At 36.7% G+C, this 22,762-nt stretch overlaps 1 protein-coding gene across 2 annotated transcripts; it reads left to right on the forward strand.

Annotated features, from left to right (window-relative positions):
* Positions 1-1,343: 1,343 nt before the first annotated feature.
* LOC117316667 (60S ribosomal export protein NMD3-like) lies at positions 1,344-22,408 on the forward strand. 2 transcript variants are annotated; one of them, XR_004529964.1, is made up of 16 exons: positions 1,344-1,477; positions 2,415-2,549; positions 3,076-3,172; positions 5,344-5,424; positions 5,965-6,093; positions 6,471-6,561; positions 8,202-8,280; positions 8,699-8,795; positions 10,678-10,795; positions 11,497-11,642; positions 12,741-12,856; positions 14,232-14,304; positions 14,717-14,814; positions 15,821-15,891; positions 18,641-18,833; positions 21,036-22,408. XR_004529964.1 is itself a non-coding variant. In XM_033871370.1 (16 exons), the coding sequence occupies exons 1-15, from the start codon at positions 1,434-1,436 to the stop codon at positions 18,775-18,777; spliced, it is 1,512 nt and encodes a 503-aa protein (XP_033727261.1). In that variant the 5' UTR covers positions 1,344-1,433; the 3' UTR covers positions 18,778-18,805; positions 21,052-22,408. The 2 variants fall into 2 exon arrangements, 1 of the variants encoding a protein (XP_033727261.1); XM_033871370.1 differs by having other exon boundaries at positions 18,641-18,805; positions 21,052-22,408.
* Positions 22,409-22,762: the final 354 nt, after the last annotated feature.

Genomic DNA, 22,762 nt, shown 5'->3' on the forward strand with positions numbered 1-22,762 from the left:
GGCATTGTTTCCATGAAAGAATTTAAACTTCAATCTGGTATTACGTATGACATGAAGGATCCAATATACTTATATCATTTTCCAATTACTAGTAATATATTCTTATCAAATGCACTGACTACCTGATCACGTACTAGTAACCGACACGCCCCTTTGTTTTTTCCATTGGCTGTGAACCCCCCCCCCCCCCCCCCCCCCCAAGTTCACTCATTGGTTAATTTTTAATATGTGTAGCTTATACAAGTCATCAACGCCTTAATTGAACGCTCGTTACATTCGTCATTTGATATTTTGAACTTGGCGCTGCTTTGGATGAGCAGAAACATATATAACAATACATGTTTCTGGGATGATGAGGACACAGCAGCCTTACAAGATATGTTAAATACTTTAGAAGTATACATATATATATATACAGGAATTTAAAACACATCGCCAGCTTCGCCCATATCTGTATATATCCTATACGGTCTATATTTCACCTATCGTGTTTCAGAACTCCTCGTGCATGTGACCAATTCTATGGATATCCATAATTCATTTATGAATATTTAAAATTGATTTATGGATATCCATAATGCAGCTTGAATTATGGATATCCATAATTCATTTTTTAATATTCATAAATCTCTTGCTAATATCCATTAATGAATTATGGATATCAATAATTCAAGACGAATTATGGATATATCCATAAATACGTACACTGTACGTATTTATCATGGATATCCATAAATCGAATTATGGATATTAGAACCAATTATGGATATTTAGAATTATTTATGGATATCCATAAATCCATTTATGGGTATTCATAAATAGTGACTTTTTTCCACTTTGGCTTGCCGTTTATGCAGACAAACCGGTTCGTTACGGCAGAGACCTATATACTAGTATATAGGTCTCTGGTTACGGTTTTAAAATATAATATTTCAGACATATATCTTGACGGACCTGCAAATGTTAATACAGACATTCGAAGTCTTTGTCAAGGCTCATCTGAAAACAATATAAAATTACCAGGTTCGTCTTTACTTCATAAACAAACAACACCGGTTCAACTGGTCAAACCGTTTGGACCGCAAAAACGACAACGGCCCTAACGTTAGTCTTCCATTCTGGCCCCTATTGGCTGTCAATCTATCTAATGCCACAAGTGCCTGACTCGTTTTATAAAATAATAACATATAAGAGTATATATATATGGGATTTATAAGTACTCTTATATATTATATATTATTTTATAAAACTGTACATGTGATACGAAGGGAAGTAACTCTTTTATATCAGAGCTACTATCCGGAATCCGGATTTGCTCCAGATATTTTGTTTAGCTATGTCATGACGACTTCCGGCTAGATTTCACAACTAAGCACATGTGGTTGGAACTTTAGGTGAAGAGAATTTGGGTCTTAAACCCATAATTTACAGAAATGGAGTACATGAAAGAAAGCCCCACACTTTCAGTAAACTTTATGTAAGTATGAGCCACACTATTGGATAATTTAAATGTGGAAACGAAATGATCGATGACTGACAATATAAAAAATCAGCTGAAGTCTGAGATGTGACAGAAACTAAAACTATAATAACTATAAAAAGCTCTCTCTATAGGTATATATTACCGACCTGAACTGTCTGCCAGAATATGTCATATATATTGATTCCTTGAAAGTAACCATTTAACGCTCCATCATCCTAATTATTCGACATGTTATATCCAGATTTTAGCTCTTCCTTGCCATTTTTCTTTAACATTACGTACAGGTTCAACACATATATTATCGCGCAGTGTCATGCTACTCAGGGCATTCCTTTATATATATATATATCATTTGTAATACATTTGATTTGGAAAATTGTGAGGTTACGTAATATTTTGTAAATATAAATTTAATCATATACATACCTGTAGCCATATATCACTATCGTATCAGTTTGTAGTCCATAAAAAAGGAGAATAAAGAAAAGCAAAAACTGTTTAAAATAAGATAACTGAATATACCAAAAGGGGCATGGAAGTCAGTCAAATATACCAGGATCTAAAATTTTGATTTCATGGGGCATATCCAAATCTAAAATACAAATTGTCATCTTGCAAAATCTTTAAACTGTGTATGTCTTGACTTTCATTCAAAGGCAGTTCAAGTATGTTCTCAACCTCTAATTAGGAGCATCATGTTTCTGTAAATCAGCTGCACTCTGTCTGGTATATGAATGTATCAATACAGGCCTATAAATATATATGATTATACGTACTGTACATATGTGCCACTGTATCAACAGAAATGACTATATTAAATTCCAAAATTTAACATTCAATAAAAAGGATATATAGTTTCAATGTTTCTTATATAATTCACATTATACTTCAATAAAATTCATACTGATTAATATTCATTTTTAAATTTCAGATTATGCTGCCAATGTGGTACTCAGATCGAGCCCAACCCTACCAACATGTGTGTGGCCTGTCTAAGGACGCAGGTTGACATCACAGAAGGCATACCCAAACAAGGCGTCCTCTACTTCTGTAGAAACTGTGAGAGGTGTGTAACAACATTAATCAAATACAAATGTTTTAGTAAAAATTAAAATAAGGAATTTCAATAAAATCTTTGAAAGGAAACGAGGAATTGGAATGCAATACCTCTAAAATGAAAATTTTGTTACCAAATTAGGAATTTCAGTACATTCCCTATAATGAAATCAAGACTTTCAGTGCAATCTCCTAAAGTGAATTAGTTATTTATGTACTATTTCAGTACAGTCTGTGAAAGACAATAACACATTTCATTACAATCTCTGAAGTAAAAGAGGAATTTCTATACATCTTCTAAAAGAAACTACTAATGTAGTCATTTATATTTAATAAACCTCTAAAGTAAACTAGAATCTTTGATTTATTATGGTATTTTTTCAAACATTTATTTTGGCATAAAACACAATTCTGTGACTTAATAGGAGAGATTTACTTTTATGATATATATATTTATTATTTCAATTTTCATTATTTGTGTATTTATTTATTTCTTGTTTATTTAATTTGACAAGAGATCTGTTTTCTTTGTATAGATATCTTCAGCCCCCTAACCATTGGGTCAATGCTGCACTTGAATCCAGAGAACTTCTTTCTGTTTGCCTAAAGAAATTAAAAAATGGTCTTAGCAAGGTAATACAAGTTTCTTCATTATAATTGAAAGTTATCCCCTATTTAAATTTTAAGTGAAAAAAACTTGATATTACTTAGTTTGGATCGTTGTCTAGCTACTTAATATAAGAGACAGATTTTATATAAATGATAAACTTAATAAAAGTAGCACTGTACAACTCATGAACTTGCTAAATGTTTTGAAATTTCCTTGGGAGAGATATAAACCTGATAAATAGAATAAAGTCAAAAGTGTAAGGCTGCGAAAAGTATATTTATAGACCTCTTTTGAATACTTTGGCAATAGGTTCACAGGCTCAGCTGCTTTTGGTGTTTGGCTTGTCATATTTTAAATAGTTTTTAGGTCATCTGACCCGAAGGGTCAGGATGACCTATAGTCATCATGCTTCGTCCGTCGTCGTGCGCCGTGCGTAAACTTTTCACATTTCAATCTTCTTCTCAAGTTCCACCAGTGGGATTAAGCTGAAACTTGCCTGAAATGATCCTGAGATGGTCCTGACCAAGTGTTGTTATTTTTCGGGTCAGTCTGAAATCCAAGATGGCCGCCATAGCCGCCATTTTGAAAACACATTTTAAACTTCTCAAGTTCCACCAGTGCTGCTGGGCTGAAACTTGCCAGAAATGATCCTGAGATGATCCCGACCAAGTGTTGTTATTTTTTTAGGTCGGTCCGAAATCCAAGATGGCCGCCATAGCCGCCATCTTGAAAAACACATTTTAAACTTCTTCTCAAGTTCCACCAGTGCTATTGAGCTGAAACTTGCCAGAAATGATCCTGAGATGATCCCGACCAAGTGTTGTTATTTTTTGGGTCGGTCCGAAATCCAAGATGGCCGCCATAGCCGCCATCTTGAAAAACACATTTTAAACTTCTTCTCAAGTTCCACCAGTGCTGTTGGGCTGAAACTTACCAGAAATGATCCTGAGATGATTGCGACCAAGTGTTGTTATTTTTCAGGTTGTTCTGAATTCCAAGATGGCCGCCATAGCCGCCATCTTGAAAAACACATTTTAAACTTCTTCTCAAGTTCCACTTGTGCTGTTGGGCTGAAACTTGCCAGAAATGATCCTGAGATGATCCTGACCAAGTGTTGTTATTTTTCAGGTCGGTCCAAAATCCAAGATGGCCGCCATAGCCGCCATCTTGAAAAATACATTTTAAAATTCTTCTCAAGTTCCAACAGTGCTATTGAGCTGAAACTTGCCTGAAATGATCCTGATATGATTGCGACCAAGTGTTGTTATTTTTCGGGTCGGTCCGAAATCCAAGATGGCCGCCATAGCCGCCATCTTGAAAAACACATTTTAAACTTCTTCTCAAGTTCCACCAGTGCTGTTGGGCTGAAACTTGCCTGAATTGTTCCTGAGATGATCCCGACCAAGTGTTGTTATTTTTTAGATTGGTCTGAAATCCAAGATGGCCGCCATATCCGCAATCTTAAAAAACACATTTTAAACTTATTCTCCAGTTCCACTGGTGTCATTGAGCTGGAAATTTGTGAGAATGTTAAGGAAGGAGGGCAAACTAAGTGTTGTTGTTTTTTTCGGCCTCGTAAAAACTTTGACATGGCAGCAATGACTGCCATTTTGTAACATGATTGCGCAATCATGGTTTTCATGAACAACACCTATTTCAAACTTCTTCTCAAATTCCACCGGTGGGATTCAGCTCTCCTTAGATGGTCCAGACCAAGTGTTATTATTTATTGCGTCGGTCAGAAATCCAAGATGGCCACCATGGCCAACAGTGCCACTATATACTTGCTACAGAGAATGCATACTACAATAATATAAGGGTTTTAATTTAGAGTCAGATGACCGTTAAGGCCCCTGGGCCTCTTGTTAGAATAAATAAGCAGTTTCTGATACTTGCATGGTTTGTCTCAATTTTGGTTTTGAATCTGGAGTATAACCTTCCAAAATAGAGAAAGTTGGCAAGTATGATGTTATCTGAAAAAAGTAATGTCACATGAGGAATTCGTAACGTGTCAGATTAATGAAAATCTTCATCTACATGTAGTTTGTTTTGAACGATATTGAAATTTGTATTGAAAACTATTGAATTTTCAAAACTCGTTTATTTGTTCAAAAATCAAAATAGATATACTGGTAAACTGTATACAAATACTGGTTAGACATGAAACATTGATCACTATGGTTTTCATTTCCAGGTACATTTGGTAGATGCCGGTTTTGTATGGACAGAACCCCATTCACAGAGGATAAAAATAAAACTCTCTGTACAGAAAGAGGTATTCAAAACACTGAATCTAATCCAATAATGTTGATATATGTTAATTGGCAATCTATTAGCCTGGAAATCTGAATATTGACACAGAAAAGGAAAAACTTTGGAAATAAAAACATACAGTTAATATGAATTTGAAATGAAAACACTAAAAGTCCTCTGTATTACTTAATTAAATAGACAAGTGACTTGGAATAAGGGCGATAATTACAATATAAATCTTTCATATCCAATCAATTCTTTAGACAGATTTCCTTGACAGTATATTAACTTTTCTGTGGATAATAGAATTGAAATGAAAAATCCCATTACACACAATCCTAGTGTTTCATAATAATATCATATGTTTGTTTAAGAATGTCATTTATTCTAGTTAAAATCCATGATAGAAGTTGATAGAAGTTTTCTTGTACTAAACTTATTTCTCATTAGGTATTTATTCTGGTTATAAAACTATGAAAGATGAAAAAGTTTAGGTATGGCTAGACCCAAGGTGTTGATTCTTGTTACATAAAAAGTTAACTTGCAACTTATTTCTTTCTAGGTGTTGAACAGTGCCGTGCTTCAGCAAGTGTTTGTGGTAGAGTTTGTAGTCAACAACCAGATGTGTGATGACTGCCATCGCGTTGAGGCCAAGGATTTCTGGAGAGCTGTAGTACAGTTACGACAGAAGGTAATATATGATCAACCCAAATTCAGCTTTTGTTATCAGCAAAATATCATTGAACAATAAAAATTTTGTATATTAATATCATGTAATTCATTTATTTGAAATCAAAAGTTGAATTTATTTATTGAATTTGAAATTGTATGTTCAATTAATTAATTTAATTGAATTGATGATTATTTTTCTCTTTAAGCAATTGTACATGGTAAATATAAACTTAATGATTTTGAGAATTGTCTTTGGAGTTAACCTCCCATTTTGTTATCTCAGTTTCCAACTTTTGTTTTAATTATATTGATGTACTGACCTTTTTGTCAACAATCTTTCTGGACCATTGATTTATGACCTTGTAACATTTGTGTATTTTTATATTGTCTTTCAAGACGGATCACAAGAAGACATTTTACTACCTTGAGCAGCTTATACTGAAACACAAGGCACATGTAAATACCGTCAACATCAAGCCACTTCACGGTGAGTTCAGAAAAAAAAGATAATTAAAGTTAAAACACTTTTATTCTTGTGTATATGCTGTAAAATGCCTTGGATTTTGTCTTTGACCTTGAAAAACCTTGAACATAGCTCACCTGAGATGAAGTCTCAGTTGACCTATTGCGATTGCTTTTTATACGCCCGACGAAAGACGGGACGTATTATGTTATCATGTTGGGGGGCAGGCGGGTGGGTGGGCGGGTGGGCAGGCAGGCACATATGGTGTCCGGACCTTAACTCCAATACTACTCAACCCAGGCTCTCCATACTTGACACAAATATACATCTTGATGAGCCGGAGTGTCGTATACCAAAATCATGCTTCTTACCCCCGTATTTGCGGCGTTACTCCCCTTTGATGATTTTACTTGTCCGGACCATAACTCCAATACTACCCGACCCAGGCTGTCCATACTTGACACAAATATACATCTTGATGAGCTGGAGTGTCGCATACCAAAATCATGCCACTTACCCCCTTATTTGTGGAGTTATTTCCCTTTGATGATTTTACTTTGGGCACATATGGTGTTGAGCTCTCCATACTTAACACAAATAAACATCTAGATGAGCCGGAGTGTCACATACCAAAATTATGCCCCTTACCCCCTTATTAGTGGAGTTATTGCCCTTTGATGATTTTACTTATCTGGACCATAACTTCAATACTACCCGACCCAGGCTCTGTATATTCTGTATATAAACATGTTAACTAATTTTTGTGTTGTGTCTAAACCAATGTTTCCCATATTTGCAACATATATACTTCTCATCATTTAAAGTTGCCCTTCGGTTTCAACTACACACCATTATGTGTATCAATATTTCCTTCCAACTTTCCAACAATGATACTTCATTTTAAAGCATTACAACCTGTGAAACTACCCCCTTCCATGTGTCAAATATTGCGGCGGGCATATGTTGTGGCCCTCCAACGGGCCCTTGTTGTCTGTTGTCTGATGTCGTCCATTGTAAACAATCTACATTTTTGACTTCTTCTCCAAAACTGCTGAACCAAATTCAATGAAATTTGGCAGGAAGCTTCAATGTCCCCACCCTCAAGAGGCCGTAGGGGCACGCCAAACAGGGTCAAATTGATTCAAATTTCAAAAATCTTCATCTCAACACCAAGATATGTCCATTCTGTTGCTCATTAGTGTTCATGTAAAATATACATTGTTGTACATTGTTGACACTTGCACATTCCCGTCACATTGTTTACAGGTCTGCGTTGTGTATGCACTGCCTGACACAAAGTCTTCATTTTTTTAGTATTTTTGTTAGTTTTCCTGCATAATACACATAACTTATATCTTATATATTTGGCAACTTTGATAAAACTATGGAAGTACTCTTTGACCTGCACTATTTCTTAATTGGTTCATTGTGATAGAATAGAGTTGATTTCTATTTTGAACTTATTTCCTTCATGAAAACAGTACTAGTGATAAAAAAGGATAATGAATTTGTACATAATCATTAGTTGGCAATGAGGCCAGTTGATAGGCCGACAAATAATATTTCATTGTCTTGAAATAAGACCACACAAGATAAAGTCTATATTTTGTGCCCCTGTGGTTATTACAGGATAATTACAGTGTATATTTATTTTTGTTTTTTAGAGGGATTGGACTTTTATTATGCCCATAAAAATGATGCCAGGAAGTTGGTGGATTTTCTAGAAACAGTTGTTCCCTGCAAGTAAGCCTTCACATATAAGAGAAGATTTTGACCAGTAATCATAAAAAAATGAACAATTACATTCAATGTTTTTTGTTTGCGGTCCAAAAGTTGTTTGTTTATGAAATAAAGACAGAACTAGTGATTTTGCCTTGGTTTGAAGAGGCCTTGACAAACTAAGACTTTTAAGGCCTGCAAAATGTTACATTTAAAAAGTTAAAAAAAACACTTTGTCTAAATGAGATAAAATGAAATAAGTTCTATTAAAATTCTTTATTGGATATATTTTGAATTGGTTGAAAATTGAAAGTTTGTAATTTTATATATTTAAAAAAAAAATTCTGCTTAAATTTATTTCTTATGAATTATACATTTAATTTTGGTTTGTAAATATTTTTAACATGATTGTGATTACAGAGTTGTGTCCCTTGTTTTGCAGGTACAACATTGCACAGGAACTTGTTACTCACGACCCCCACAACAATACATACACATACAAACACACATTTTCTGTGTCCATTGTACCTATATGTAAGGTAAGGATACTTTGTTATGCAAACTACTTCTCACCATCCAATTTCAGTCTATTAGATTAGACTGATTTCTTAATAAAAAATTGCCATCTTGATTTCAATTTAAGATAAATTCACATTTTCTTTTAATGGGCATAAATGTTCCAGTATTTTGAATTGATTTCATTCGTGGAAATGTATTAAGATATATTTTAAATGAAAAAAAGTTTAAACATAAAGCTATTCAAGAATTATCTGTATGGGAGAGGTGGGAGGCCAGTGATAAAGCCCCATTTTTAATGTCAGGATGCCTTTAGTACCTGACGTTATAGTCGTGGTGGGTAAATTTGTTAATCACACTTTTGTTTCCGGCTAACAACTTCTCTTTTCTGTAATACACAAATGATATACATCCGCAGCCTAATATAGTTCCTATTTTGACAGCAATTATTGACATGATTTAACTGATGGTTCCCGTGTTTACTGCAATTATTTAAAATGAAATATGAATGTTTGGTGTTCTAGACTATTTTAGATTATAAACATAAACAATTCCTTACCAGTATATGTAATTTTGTTGGCGTAGGATTACGTAGTTCTGTCTCAATCCTGCCTTGAAAACGAAAGTAAAAAATCAGTTTGATTGGAACTTTACATGCATCAACAGAGAAACTATCCACATGTCTAAGACTCATATGTTCATCCTGAGTTCATATGCTTGAACATTTCATATAAGCCTAAAACCAACCATCTTTACGTAGTGAAATGTTTACAATTCTATAAAAAGCTTTGCAGCCAAACATTCCACAGAATATATAGCTTCAGTTGTCACGTGACTAATCACATGATCATCACTAATCGGCCAAAATGGCGGTTATGTCTAATGTAACTAAACCAGCGACCGTTCGCAGTTTCATATTTATTTGTATGTCGCTAGAATACGCAAGAAATATCAACAGGAATTGAAGGCAAGTTGTAACAAACTACATTGCCGTTTTTCATGAGGATTTTATGAAATAAGATTATTATTTGTATATTTGAAAATAATCTAAAGATTATGATCTGTGACTGATGTACTGGCGTCTTGTTTGTCAAAACTGTAGGCCTATATATGTCTCGTCAGACAGCATGACTGACAGCGCGACTGCAGTTTTCTATCGGAGGTAAAATATTTGCATTTTCGATGTTACTAGGGGTCATTAAATAGATGTTTGCTAGGCCTAATTAACATATTATGGTATAAATAAAAAAGACTTAGGCTGTGTACATCTTGGATTTTATCTCTGGATGTACATGTAACTGTTGATAGACCGATTTGTCTTTCAGTTGATTTTTTTTCGAAGTTTACAAGCAGCTTTACTGATTCAGAAGTATATCAATAATTTTCCACAAGCATTAAAGAAATAGGGAAAAAACTATACTCAGCTATTGTAAAGTTGTCAGCAGATAAATATGTTATACATGTTTTCTTGAATATATATAGAATAGGAATAACCAGATTAAGACATTTCATCTAATAAAAATGTAGCTGTCTGACTATAAAATCCAATTTTAAATTTATTAGTATATGACCTCAGACCCTGACGTTTCTCAGGGCCTTTGGCCCTTTGATCTAAATATGTTTTAAAATTTGAAGGGTGGTGGCATCTCGTAAAATGCAGGTACATTGTGCCAGTGGTCTTACTGTGGAAGGAAACCAGAATATTCAGAGAAAACCTAGTATGTGGGCGGGCAGGTGACCCTCGTACCTTTTCGTTTCCAATTTGGTAATCAAACTCTGGTCGCCAATGTGAAAGGGAAGTCTGTTTAATATGTCCTCACTATTGTCCACCCTAAATTGTTTGTGAGGTATACTGGTATATATGACGTAAATGTACATGTTAAATTCTTTTCTTTCCCTTCGTAGGATAATGTGGTGTGTCTCCCCCAGAAGTTGGCTCAGTCGCTTGGAAATATCAACCCGATCTGTGTTTGTTACAAAGTCACGCAAGCTGTCCACGTCATTGACCCAAACACACTGCAGAGTAGGTTCAGAAAGTCAAAAGGGCTAATTATTCATCTGTCAAGGGGCAAGCTGAGGTATCCATTTGGATAAGTGGAACGGTGTCTGTCCATATAGGGGTTAGGGTGTCCATCTGTCCATATAGGGGTTAGGGTGTCCATCTGTCCATATAGGGGTTAGGGTGTCCATCTGTCCATATAGGGGTTAGGGTGTCCATCTGTCCATATAGGGGTTAGGGTGTCCATCTGTCCATATAGGGGTTAGGGTGTCCATCTGTCCATATAGGAGTTAGGGTGTCCATCTGTCCATACAGACCTGTTTGGACCTTTTCAATCAAAGCTTTATACATCAATAGATATGCAAGGAAAATTGATTTGTGCACATTCATGTGAGTTATGCCCCTTTATTAGGATAAATCCAACTTAAAAACATACTTTGAAAAAAACTATCCGTTTGTAAGCCTCTAACAGTTTAACATTCCATTGCAGTGAAATCTTTTTAGCTTGTATCCCTTTTTAGATAGAAATATTGTCATACCCTGGCCTATTTTGAAATACACCTTTTATACTGCATACTGTAAATTTCAATGAAACATTGAACAAAATATCAGTATAAGACGATTTTTACTTAAAAATTTTGTTTCGTTGTTTCCCAGTAATGAAACATAAGCAGTACTAAAACATGGAAAATTCCTGTAGTCAGTCTTTTGACTTTATTTTACAGTTGCCGAGATCAGTGGAGCTGTGTTCTTCAGGTCTCCATTCTCCAACTTGTGTTCCTCGAAACAGTTAGTGGAGTTCATGGTTATGCAAGTAGACTTCATACCAGACAGTGAGCAGAGTAAACGACGGATACCTACGTCAAACAAGGTAAGGCTTTCATAAACCTTGGTCTGATTTACATTGACCTCTCTGGTAGTGATACAGGTGTAAATTTGATGATGGGTACCTGTGTCAAACAATGTAAAGTTTCTATAGACCTCCCTCTTGATGTGATATAAATATCAATTTGACAATAGGTACCTGTGTCAAGCAAGGTCAGATTTCCATAGACCTCTCTCTGATAGTGATGTAGCTGTATTGGCAAAGGGTACCTGTGTCAAACAAGGTAAGAAATCCATAGACCTCTCTCTGGTAGTGATGTAGCTATGAATTTGACAATCGGTACCTGTGTCAAACAAAGTCAGGAATCCATAGATTTCTCTCTTATAGTGATGTAGCTGTGAATTTAACAATAGGTACCGGTTTCAAACAAGGTAAGAAATCCATAGATCTCTCTCTGGTAGTGATGTAGCTGTAAATTTGACAAAAAGGTACCTGTGTGTCAACAAGGTAGAGTTTCGATAGATCTTGCTCTGGTAATGATGTAGCAGAAAATAATCGATGACTGTTGTCTGACATTGTAAGATTTCCATAGACCTCTCTTTGGTATTCTGTAGCTATCAATATAATGGTGGGTACCTGTGTCCAATGTGATGGGTTTTCTGTAGATCTTGCTTTAGTTATGAGGCTGTCAATTTGATGACCGATACCAGTGTCATATATGATAAGATTTCAAAAGACTTTTCTCTGGCAGTAACATAGCCGTAGCTGTCATTAACACGACAGTAACATAGCCATAGCCGTCAATTCAGTGACAGGTCCCTGTGTTAGACTTGATAAGATTTCTTCAGACCTTTCTGTGGAAGTGACATAGCTATAGCCGTCAATTCAGTGACAGGTCCCTATGTTAGACTAGATAAAGATTTCGATAGACCTTTCTCTGGTAGTGACATAGCCATAGCCGTCAATTAAGTGACAAGTCCCTGTGTCAGACATAAGATTTCTTTAGACCTTTCTCTGGTAGTGACATAGCCGTAGCCATCAGATTGTTGCTTATTAAGGTAAATGATTGTCAGGCTATATCTTCAGAAATGTTGAAGACTTATATGAGTAATCACTATGGATGATGTTTCTCTAATTCTCCAGCATGTACTAGCTGATGTATGGGTGTCCAGATTGACCAACTCGGGACTGAGTGACCAGCAACATTTCTGTCGGACTTTCCTTGGTCATCTCCTGAACTCCGGAGACACAGTCCTAGGGTAAGTTGGAAACATTGTCTTTCATTCTCTCTATTGCATGATCATCAAAGGCAACCTAATTTGGAATCTTATATTTTCTCATCTTTCAAAATATTTCTTCTTTGTAATGTCTCTCTTCACACAGTCTAGCTTTTGGCCTTGTTTAGCATTCACCCAAGTATAGGGAAGGCTTTGGGCTCTGTCCCCTGACTGAGACATACTAGAGTCTATAAAAGTGGCAGTTTCTGCCCTTGCTTAGCGCTCAGCATTTTTGGAGTTGGACACCTAATCATCAGTATAATGTGACCAGTTGAGATGTCCTGCTGGGAGTATTTGGTAGTACATCTCAGTGAAATGGCACTATTAAGTCATCATCTGTTCAAGGACACAAACATCAACAAACTGATGCGTCCAACCCCCCCCCCCCCCCCCCCCCCCCACAGCCTCCAAAACAAACACACACCCCACAGCTCCCAAAAACAAACACACACCCCACAGCTCCCAAAAACAAACACGCCCCACAGCTCCAAACATAAACACACCCCACAGCTTCCAAACATGAACACACACCCACAGCTTCCAAACATAAACACACCTCACAGCTTCCAAAACAAGCACCCCCCCCCCCTCACACACACAGCCTCCAAAAACAAACACACCCACAGCTCCCAAAAACAAACACCCACACAGCTTCCAATAACAAACACACCCCACAGCTTCCAAAAGCACACGCCCACAACCTCCAAAAACAAACACACTCACACAGCTTCCAATAACAAACACACCCCACAGCTCCAAAAGCACCCCCACAACCTCCAAAAACAAACACACTCACACAGCTTCCAATAACAAACACACCCCATCCTCCCAAAAACCAACCCCACAGCTCCCCCACCCGCACCCCCCCCCCCCCCCCCCACACCACACAGCCTCCAAAAACAAACCCCCCCCCCCCCCCACACACACACACACACACACAGCCTCCAAAAACACACACACCCCACATCTTCCAAAAACAAGCACAAGCATGCACGCATGCACTCGCACAGGGATGCCATCCATAGCTGTTGATATAATATTAAACTTTACAAAACCAAACCTTGTAGTAGCTGGTGGCTACCTCACTGAACCTCTTAAAGGAGACCAGGTGTATGCTATTTATAACAGTATAGGTAAAGTGTCTTGCTAATGAACACAACCACAACAGCTCAGATGGTCAGTGGTGCAAGCTTTCATTAGAAATACAAATCACCATGGGTAAGGATCAAACACTTGGCTTGGATCTTCACCTGAGGTTACATTGTCAAATCTCTACTGGCTGTGCTATCATGACCCCCTCATCTTAAGTTATTGCCTGTAGAAATTTGTCAAACGTTTATTTACTCACTTATTTCAGATTTGATTTCACCAACTCCAACCTGAACAATCGGGAGCTTGAGAAGATAAAACCAGAAAATATCCCAGATGTTGTAAGTGTAATACTATGAGTCATCAACAGGTGACCTTAACCTTGCCAAAACATTTCAAGTATTAGGTGCTGGGAAAAAAAACCACAACTTAAAAGAAAAATTAATGTAAATAATGAGGCTTTGTCAGTAATAAAATTTGATTATCATAAGTTATGATGATATAGATGTTGTTGATTATTTAACTTAAAAGGTGATTATATGATCATTTTCAGTAGTTTTTGATTTCTTTTTGTACTAATCTCGATGGGATTGCATGTTTTTAGGAATGTTGAATGAAAAACAGCTTGATGTAGTAAATCTATTGATGTTGATTTAACTTTCAATTGGTTTTCCCATAATGGGACTCAAAAAAAATATCTTAACACATTGGGAAAAATATTTTCTAAGCACACTTACTCATGGATTTTTCTAGGTGATTGTCAAAAAGGTATTTGGAGAAAAGACCCAAAGGAATAAAAAGAGGAGATGGAAATTGAGACATCTCCATGAGGAAACAGCAAGTAATGACAGGTGAGATTAAAGTGATTGAAAGAGAAACAGAATCTCATACTGTGGTGTACACTTAAATTATTGAGAGAAACAGAATTCTATACTGTATGTGATTAACAGTAAAGTTAAGGAGAGAAGCAGAATGTCATACTAAGGTGTACAGTAAAATTAATGAGAGAAATAGAATCTCATACTGTGGTGAACAGTAAAATTAATGAAACAAAATGTCATGCTGTGGTGTACAGTAAAATTAGTGGGAGAAATAGAATCTCATACTGTTGTGTACAGTTAAATAATGAGAGAAACAGAATGTCATACTGTGGTGTACAGTAAAATAATGAGAGAAATAGAATGTCATACTGTGGTGTACAGTAAAATAATGAGAGAAATAGAATGTCATACTGTGGTGTACAGTAAAATAATGAGAGAAACAGAATGTCATACTGTGGTGTACAGTAAAATAATGAGAGAAACAGAATGTCATACTGTGGTGTACAGTAAAATAATGAGAGAAATAGAATGTCATACTGTGGTGTACAGTAAAATAATGAGAGAAACAGAATGTCATACTGTGGTGTACAGTAAAATTAATGAGAAAGAAAGAATCTCGTGCTGCGACGTACAGTAAAATTAGTGGGAGAAACAGAATATTTAAATCCTATATTTTTGTAAACAGTAAAATTAATGGAAAAAAAACCCATTGAATCCTAGTTGTGGTTTTAAGATGACATTTTTCAGTAGACAAAAGAAACCACTTATTTGTTTAATATACATATAAGATTCATGCACAGACCTGTGCATGTCTGTAGTTCAATGTTTAGCATATATGTGTAATGCAAGCATAGTTTTTCTGTAAGGCACAAAGTCATAATGTAATTTGTTAAACCACTTGTTTAAAGTACAATCTCCAGTCAAGGTGTTGACATGTATTTTACAATGCATTTAATTTAAACTGACGTTCAGTCTTCAACTTATATGTCAGGTTTTGTGTGATGTATATAAATTGATTGATTGATTTGTTTCACAGGGATTACAACGATTTCTTGGAAGATTTGGAAGAGGATCAAAATTACCGACAAGGAGTCAACATCTACAAAGGTGCTGTATTGAAGTTGTTTTTTTGTTTTATATTTTACATTTCATAAAGCTATCATATAACTTTGGAAAAGACAAGGATTTTACTTTGTTTACATGTTAGATCGAGGATCACAATATCTGTGTGATAGTGTCGTTAAGATCAATATGGCTTACACATATTGATATACTTTGGAAAGTAGTATTTATATTATTTAGACTGATGGTTATTATGTGAAACTGCTAGAATCAATTGACAACATGTTATACCCTGATGTAGGAATGATTCTGAAGATGTGAAAATAAAAGTTAACATGCAGAAATATATTTATGAGGTCAAGTCATGGGATCTACAATATCCACGTGAATAATCTAGGTTAAGTTTTCTGAGTAACGACTCAATGAATAAATGAATTTAAAAATATTTGTTTTGTTAAACTTTTCACTGTAACATTAGTAATTATGGCAATATCGATGACTGTTTTCCGCCAAATTATTATAATTGAACAGATAATTATAACCCACTGATTTCCTACGTACTAAAATCACATTTTTTGCAAAATATTCAAGGTAAAAGATATTTTTTCCGTTAAACATTTTATAGTTATATCAATTTAAACGGACAATGTTTTTGGTGGGGATATATTGTAAATCCTTTGTGTTTAATGTTAGTGACACAAATTTTTAGGTCACCTGAGACGAAGTCTCAAGTGACCTATTCTAATCGCCTTTTGTCCGTGCGTCGTGCGTCGTGCGTCCGTAAACTTTTAACATTTTCGACTTCTTCTCCAAAACCACTTAACAAAATTCAAGGAAATTTGGCAGAAAGTTTCTATGGCTGAAGGTCAACCAAAATTGTGAATTATATGGTCCCCAGCCCCCAGGGGCCTGAGGGGTGGGGCCAAAAAGGGTCAAATTGACTAAAACTTCAAAAATCTTCTTCTCTACTCTCAGATATGGTAGAATCAAATACTCTTCATAGATGGAAGGGTCTTAAGGTGCTTTACCAAAATTGTGAATTTCATGACCCTGGGGTCTCACGTTTGCCCCTGGGGAGGGGGTAAACTTTACTATAGTTTATATAGGGAAATCACATTTTTGACTATTATTTGTTGGATTTCTATTGGAATTCATTCTAACTTGTATCAAATTATCAGCATGGGATGACAGTTTGATGGTATGTACATGTTGGCCCTGGTTGACCCCCAGGGGCTGGTGGGCGGGGCCAAAAAGGGTCAAATTGACTGAAATTTCAAAAATCTTCTTCTCTACTCTCAGATATGGTAGAATCAAATGCTCTTCATAGATGGAAGGGTCTTAAGGTGCTTTACCAAAATTGTGAATTTCATGACCCTGGGGTCTCACGTTTGCCCCTGGGGAGGGGGTAGAATTCCTATAGTTTATATAGGGAAATCACATTTTTGACTATTATTTGTTGGATTTGTATTGGAATTCATTCTAACTTGATTCAAATTATCAGCATGGGATTACAGTTTGATGTTATGTACATGTTGGCCCTGGTTGAACCCAAGGGGCTGGTGGGCGGGGCCAAAAAGGGTCAAATTGACTGAAATTTCAAAAATCTTCTTCTCTACTCTCAGATATGTTAGAATCAAATACTCTTCATAGATGGAAGGCTCTTCAGGTGCTTTACCAAAATTGTGAATTTCATGACCCTGGGGTATCACGTTTGCCCCTGGGCAGGGGGTAAACTTTACTATAGTTTATATAGGGAAATCACATTTTTGACTATTATTTATTGGATTTGTATTGGAATTCATTCTAACTTGGTTCAAATTATCAGCATTGGATTACAGTTTGATGTTATGTACATGTTGGCCCTGGTTGACCCCCAGGGGCTGGTGGGCGGGGCCAAAAAGGGTCAAATTGACTGAAATTTCAAAAATCTTTCTCTATATTCTCAGATATGTTAGAATCAAATACTCTGCATAGATGAAGGGGTCTTATGGTGCTTTACCAAAATTGTGAATTTCATGACCCTGGGGTCTCACGTTTGCCCCTGGGGAGGGGGTAAACTTTACTATAGTTTATATAGGGAAATCACATTTTTGACTATTATTTGTTGGATTTCTATTGGAATTCATTCTAACTTGGTTCAAATTATCAGCATTGGATTACAGTTTGATGTTATGTACATGTTGGCCCTGGTTGACCCCCAGGGGCTGGTAGGCAGAGCCAAAAAGGGTCAAATTGACTGAAATTTCAAAAATCTTTCTCTATACTCTCAGATATGTTAGAATCAAATACTCTGCATAGATGAAGGGGTCTTATGGTGCTTTACCAAAAGTGTGAATTTCATGACCTTGGGGTCTCACGTTTGCCCCTGGGGAGGGGGTAAACTTTACTATAGTTTATATAGGGAAATCACATTTTTGACTATTATTTGTTGGATTTCTATTGGAATTCATTCTAACTTGGTTCAAATTATCATCATGGGATTACAGTTTGATGTTATGTACATGTTGGCCCTGGTTGACCCCCAGGGACTGGTGGGCGGGGCCAAAAAGGGTCAAATTGACTGAAATTTCAAAAATCTTCTTATCTACTATAATTTGTTAGAATCAAATACTCTTCATAGACTGACCCCATTAGGACTGATGGGTGGGGCCAAAAAGGGTCAATTTAGTTGGCCGAAATATTTCAAATCTCAGGTGACCGTTAAGGCCCTTTGGGCCTCTTGTTAGTTTAATTCCAACAAACTTTTTCTGACCAGAAAACATTGATAAACAATTTCAAATATATTATTTTACAGATGCAAGTAAGATTGCCGTTGATGCAGATGACACTGATGATGAAGGTCTTCCTCAGATCAGCCTCCAGGAAATGCTTGATGATCTTCACATTGACGAAGATGCCACTGGTGGGGAGGGAGCTGATATGATAGAATAGCATGTTAAATTATCTAAACTTAACACGGGGAGTGAGTAGAATAGCAGGTTAAATTATTAGGTCATCTGACCCAAAGGGTCAGGATGACCTATAGTCATCGTGCTTCGTCCGTCGTCGTCCGCCGTCCGCCGTGCGTCGTGCGCCGTGCGCCGTCCGTAAACTTTTTCTTTCAAAACGCTACTCCTCCTTAACGCTTGGGTGGATTACTTCCAAATTTGGTTTGAAGCATCATTGGGGGAGGGCAATCATATTTTATATAAATGAGGCTGGTCTGACCCCTGGGGCCAGAAGGGCGGGGCCCCAAAAGGGGAACTTAGGTGAATATTGCTATAAAATCCTACTCCTCCTTTACCCTTGGGTGGATTACAACTAAATTTGGTGTGAAACATCATTGGGGGAGGGCGGTCATATTTTATATAAATGAAGTTGGTGTGACCCCTGGGGCCTGAGGGGCGGGGCCCCAAAAGGGGAACTTTGATGAAATTTTGCTATAAAATCCTACTCCTCCTTAACCCTTTAGTGGATTTCAACCAGATATGTTGTGAAACATCATTTGGGGAGGGCGGTCATATTTTATATAAATGAGGCTGGTGTGACCACTAGGGCCTGAGGGGCGGGGCCCCAAAAGGGGAACTTTGATGAAATTTTGCTATAAAATCCTACTCCTCCTTTACCCTTGGGTGGATTACAACTAAATTTGGTGTGAAACATCATTGGGGGAGGGCGGTCATATTTTATATAAATGAAGTTGGTGTGACCCCTGGGGCCTGAGGGGCGGGGCCCCAAAAGGGGAACTTTGATGAAATTTTGCTATAAAATCCTACTCCTCCTTAACCCTTTAGTGGATTTCAACCAGATATGTTGTGAAACATCATTTGGGGAGGGCGGTCATATTTATATAAATGAAGTTGGTGTGACCCCTGGGGCCTGAGGGGCGGGGCCCCAAAAGGGGAACTTTGATGAAATTTTGCTATAAAATCCTACTCCTCCTTAACCCTTTAGTGGTTTTCAACCAGATATGTTGTGAAACATCATTGGGGGAGGGCGGTCATATTTTATATAAATGAGGCTGGTGTGACCACTAGGGCCTGAGGGGCGGGGCCCCAAATGGGGAACTTTGATGAAATTTTGCTATAAAATCCTACTCCTCCTTAACCCTTTAGTGGATTTCAACCAGATATGTTGTGAAACATCATTGGGGGAGGGTGGTCATATTTTATATAAATGAGGCTGGTGTGAGCCCTGGGGCCTGAGGGGTGGGGCCCCAAATGGGGATCTTTGATGAAATTTTGCTATAAAATCCTACTCGTCCTTAACCCTTTGGTGGATTTCAACCAGATATTGTGTGAAACATCATTGGTGGAGGGTGGTCATATTTTATATAAATGAGGCTGGTGTGGCCCCTGGGGCCAGAGGGGCGGGGCCCCAAAAGGGGAACTTTGATGAAATTTTGCTATAAAATCCTACTCCTCCTAACACCCATAGTGAATTATTACCAAATTTGGTGTGAAACATCATTGGAGGAGGACAATCATATTTTATATAAATGAGGCTGGTTTGACCCCTAGGGCCAGAGGGGCGGGGCCCCAAAAGGGGAACTTTGGTGAATTTTTGCTATAAATCCTACTTCTCTCTAACCCTTGGGTGGATTAATACGAAATATGGTGTGAAACATCCTTTGGGAAGGGTGGTCATATTTTGTATAAACGAGGCTAGTGTGACCCCTGGGGCCTGAGGGGCAGGGCCCCAAAAGGGGAACTTTGGTGAATATTTGCTGTTAAATCCTAATCCTCCCTAACCTTTTGGTGGATTACAACCAAATTTGATGTGAAACATAAGGTGACGGCAATCATATTTTTTAATGAGACAGGTTTGACCCCTGGGGAAAAAAAGATGGGGCAAAAGGAGCGCTTAGGTTAAACATTTCTTAAAAATGCAATTCCTCCTTAATGCTGTAATTGATTACAGCCATATTTAGTATGAAACATCATTGGGGAAAGGCAATCCTAATTGATATAAATGAGTCTTGTCTGACCCATTGGGACAGAGGGGCATGCCCCAAAAATGGGAACTTGGCTAAAATTTTGCTTTATGATGCTGCTCTTCCTGGACAAGCTAAATGGATAAAAACCAAATTTGATCTAAAACATAACTGGCTACGATAAATAATTTATGGTAATAATGCTGGATTGGGGTGTGTGTCCCTGCTGTAAGTGTAAGTGTTTGTCAGATGACCGTTAAGGCCCATGGGCCTCTTGTCTAAACTTAACACAGGGAGTGAGTTCAAATGATGGAAGAGTGTGATGAAGACATCTAAACTTCCGATGGAGAGGGAGCTTATCTTAACTTCACATGGGTAGGGTGCTGATATAATGGAATAGCATGTTAAATACATCTAAACATAACATAGGGAGTGAGTTGATATGATGGAATACCATGTTAAAGATATCTGAACTTCACATGGGGAGAGAGTTTACAAATGTATGATGGAATAGCTTGTTATAATTATCTAAACTTTAAATGGGGAGGGAGCTGATATGATGGAATAGCGTGTTGAATATATCTATTAAAGCTTCACTTGTGTCGATATGATGGAAGGGCATGTAAAATATATTTAAAGATTCAAATGATTATTTATGGTGTGGGTGCTGATATTGGAATATCATATGAAAAGAATTTTGATTTCACAAGTTTTTGCAGTGACAGTTACCGTACCAACCTTTTCTCCTGTTCCCGTATTACCTCCTGCCAAAATTCACTATTGGAATAAAAGATGAAAAATCTTACAATTTTTATTATTATTTTAATGTCAAAGATTTTCCTATGAAACACCTATTGGTCCAATCTGCAGTGTGAAATGCTTTTCCATTGAACATTTTAAGCATGAATTGTAAACTGCTGGAGAGATATATCTTTGATTATACAGCGTGTATCATAAGATTTTGATGTTTTGTGCTATGTTTACTTCAAATGGATACTGAAGGTATATTTACTTTGAATGGATACTGAAGATTTGCTGTTTTTATGCTTCTTTTTTTCCAAAATTTGGTTATTTTGAAATAAAAAAAGAATTTGTAACTTAAACATCTGATCAGTTAAGAAGTTTTGAGGCTAATTATTGAGGATATTTGTTTACCAATAAATGGTATAATACACTGGACTAGTATTTTATAGTATTTTTAAACCTCACAGACTTACACGGGTTTAAACACCTTATACTGAAATTTTGTTTAGAATGAAGACATCACCAAATATATGAAACAATGCAAGTTTGGGTCCAGGGGCATGCCCCACCCCAAAAAACTGAAAGTTCAGTAATGCATTCTGTTATATTGCAACTCGCTAGAGAGTGTGGATGTTTTTTTTAAAAATATTCGGGTTACTACATGTATTTTTTCCCCAACTGAACCTTAAAAGCTTGGGTTTGACAGGAGATGCCTTGTTGAATTTTAGGGTCCTTGGACCCCAGTTTATATGTTAGCAAGCCACAGTTTGCGTTTTACACACTTACTCAAATTGGCGACGGAGAACTTATACTTTTAATATTGATAATGTTCATTTACCGGGTATTGCTAAATTGTTTTTGAATAACCTCTAAAATTACTGCTTGTAAATAAAAGAATTGAAGGTACAACATCTTCAGTGTTGTTATTTCAAGCTTTCACATAACTGTGATGGTTAAAATGTAGAATTTAGTAAGTTGGTCTGGCCTGTATAGTGTTAAATGCAATCTTTTAGCGGGGATTTCCAATGATTCTTTCCCCCAGTTGTTGGAGCTCTAAATTTTGATAACCGAGACAGGACTGATTTCTGTAAGGATACCAATAAGGAAATCTTTTCACATTTCACTAAGTATGTCATTATCATAGCCATATGAAGGTATGTGATGGTTTCGTATTGAATATCCGAAATATTCCACAAGTACCTGCAATGACAAAAAATTATATTTTTGATTGCATTTACGATATCGAATAAATTTTTTAAA

The sequence above is a fragment of the Pecten maximus genome, chromosome 18, assembly GCF_902652985.1.
Source record: "Pecten maximus chromosome 18, xPecMax1.1, whole genome shotgun sequence".
Taxonomy (NCBI): Eukaryota; Metazoa; Mollusca; class Bivalvia; order Pectinida; family Pectinidae; genus Pecten; species Pecten maximus.

Excerpts from the sequence above, each read along its gene's own strand:
- LOC117316667 (XM_033871370.1), top strand. The coding sequence starts at position 1,434 with ATGGAGTACATGAAAGAAAGCCCCACACTTTCAGTAAACTTTAT. Across the intron at positions 5,425-5,964 it reads AACTCTCTGTACAGAAAGAG|GTGTTGAACAGTGCCGTGCT; the intron begins GTATTCAAAACA and ends ATTTCTTTCTAG. Across the intron at positions 6,562-8,201 it reads CAACATCAAGCCACTTCACG|AGGGATTGGACTTTTATTAT; the intron begins GTGAGTTCAGAA and ends TTTGTTTTTTAG.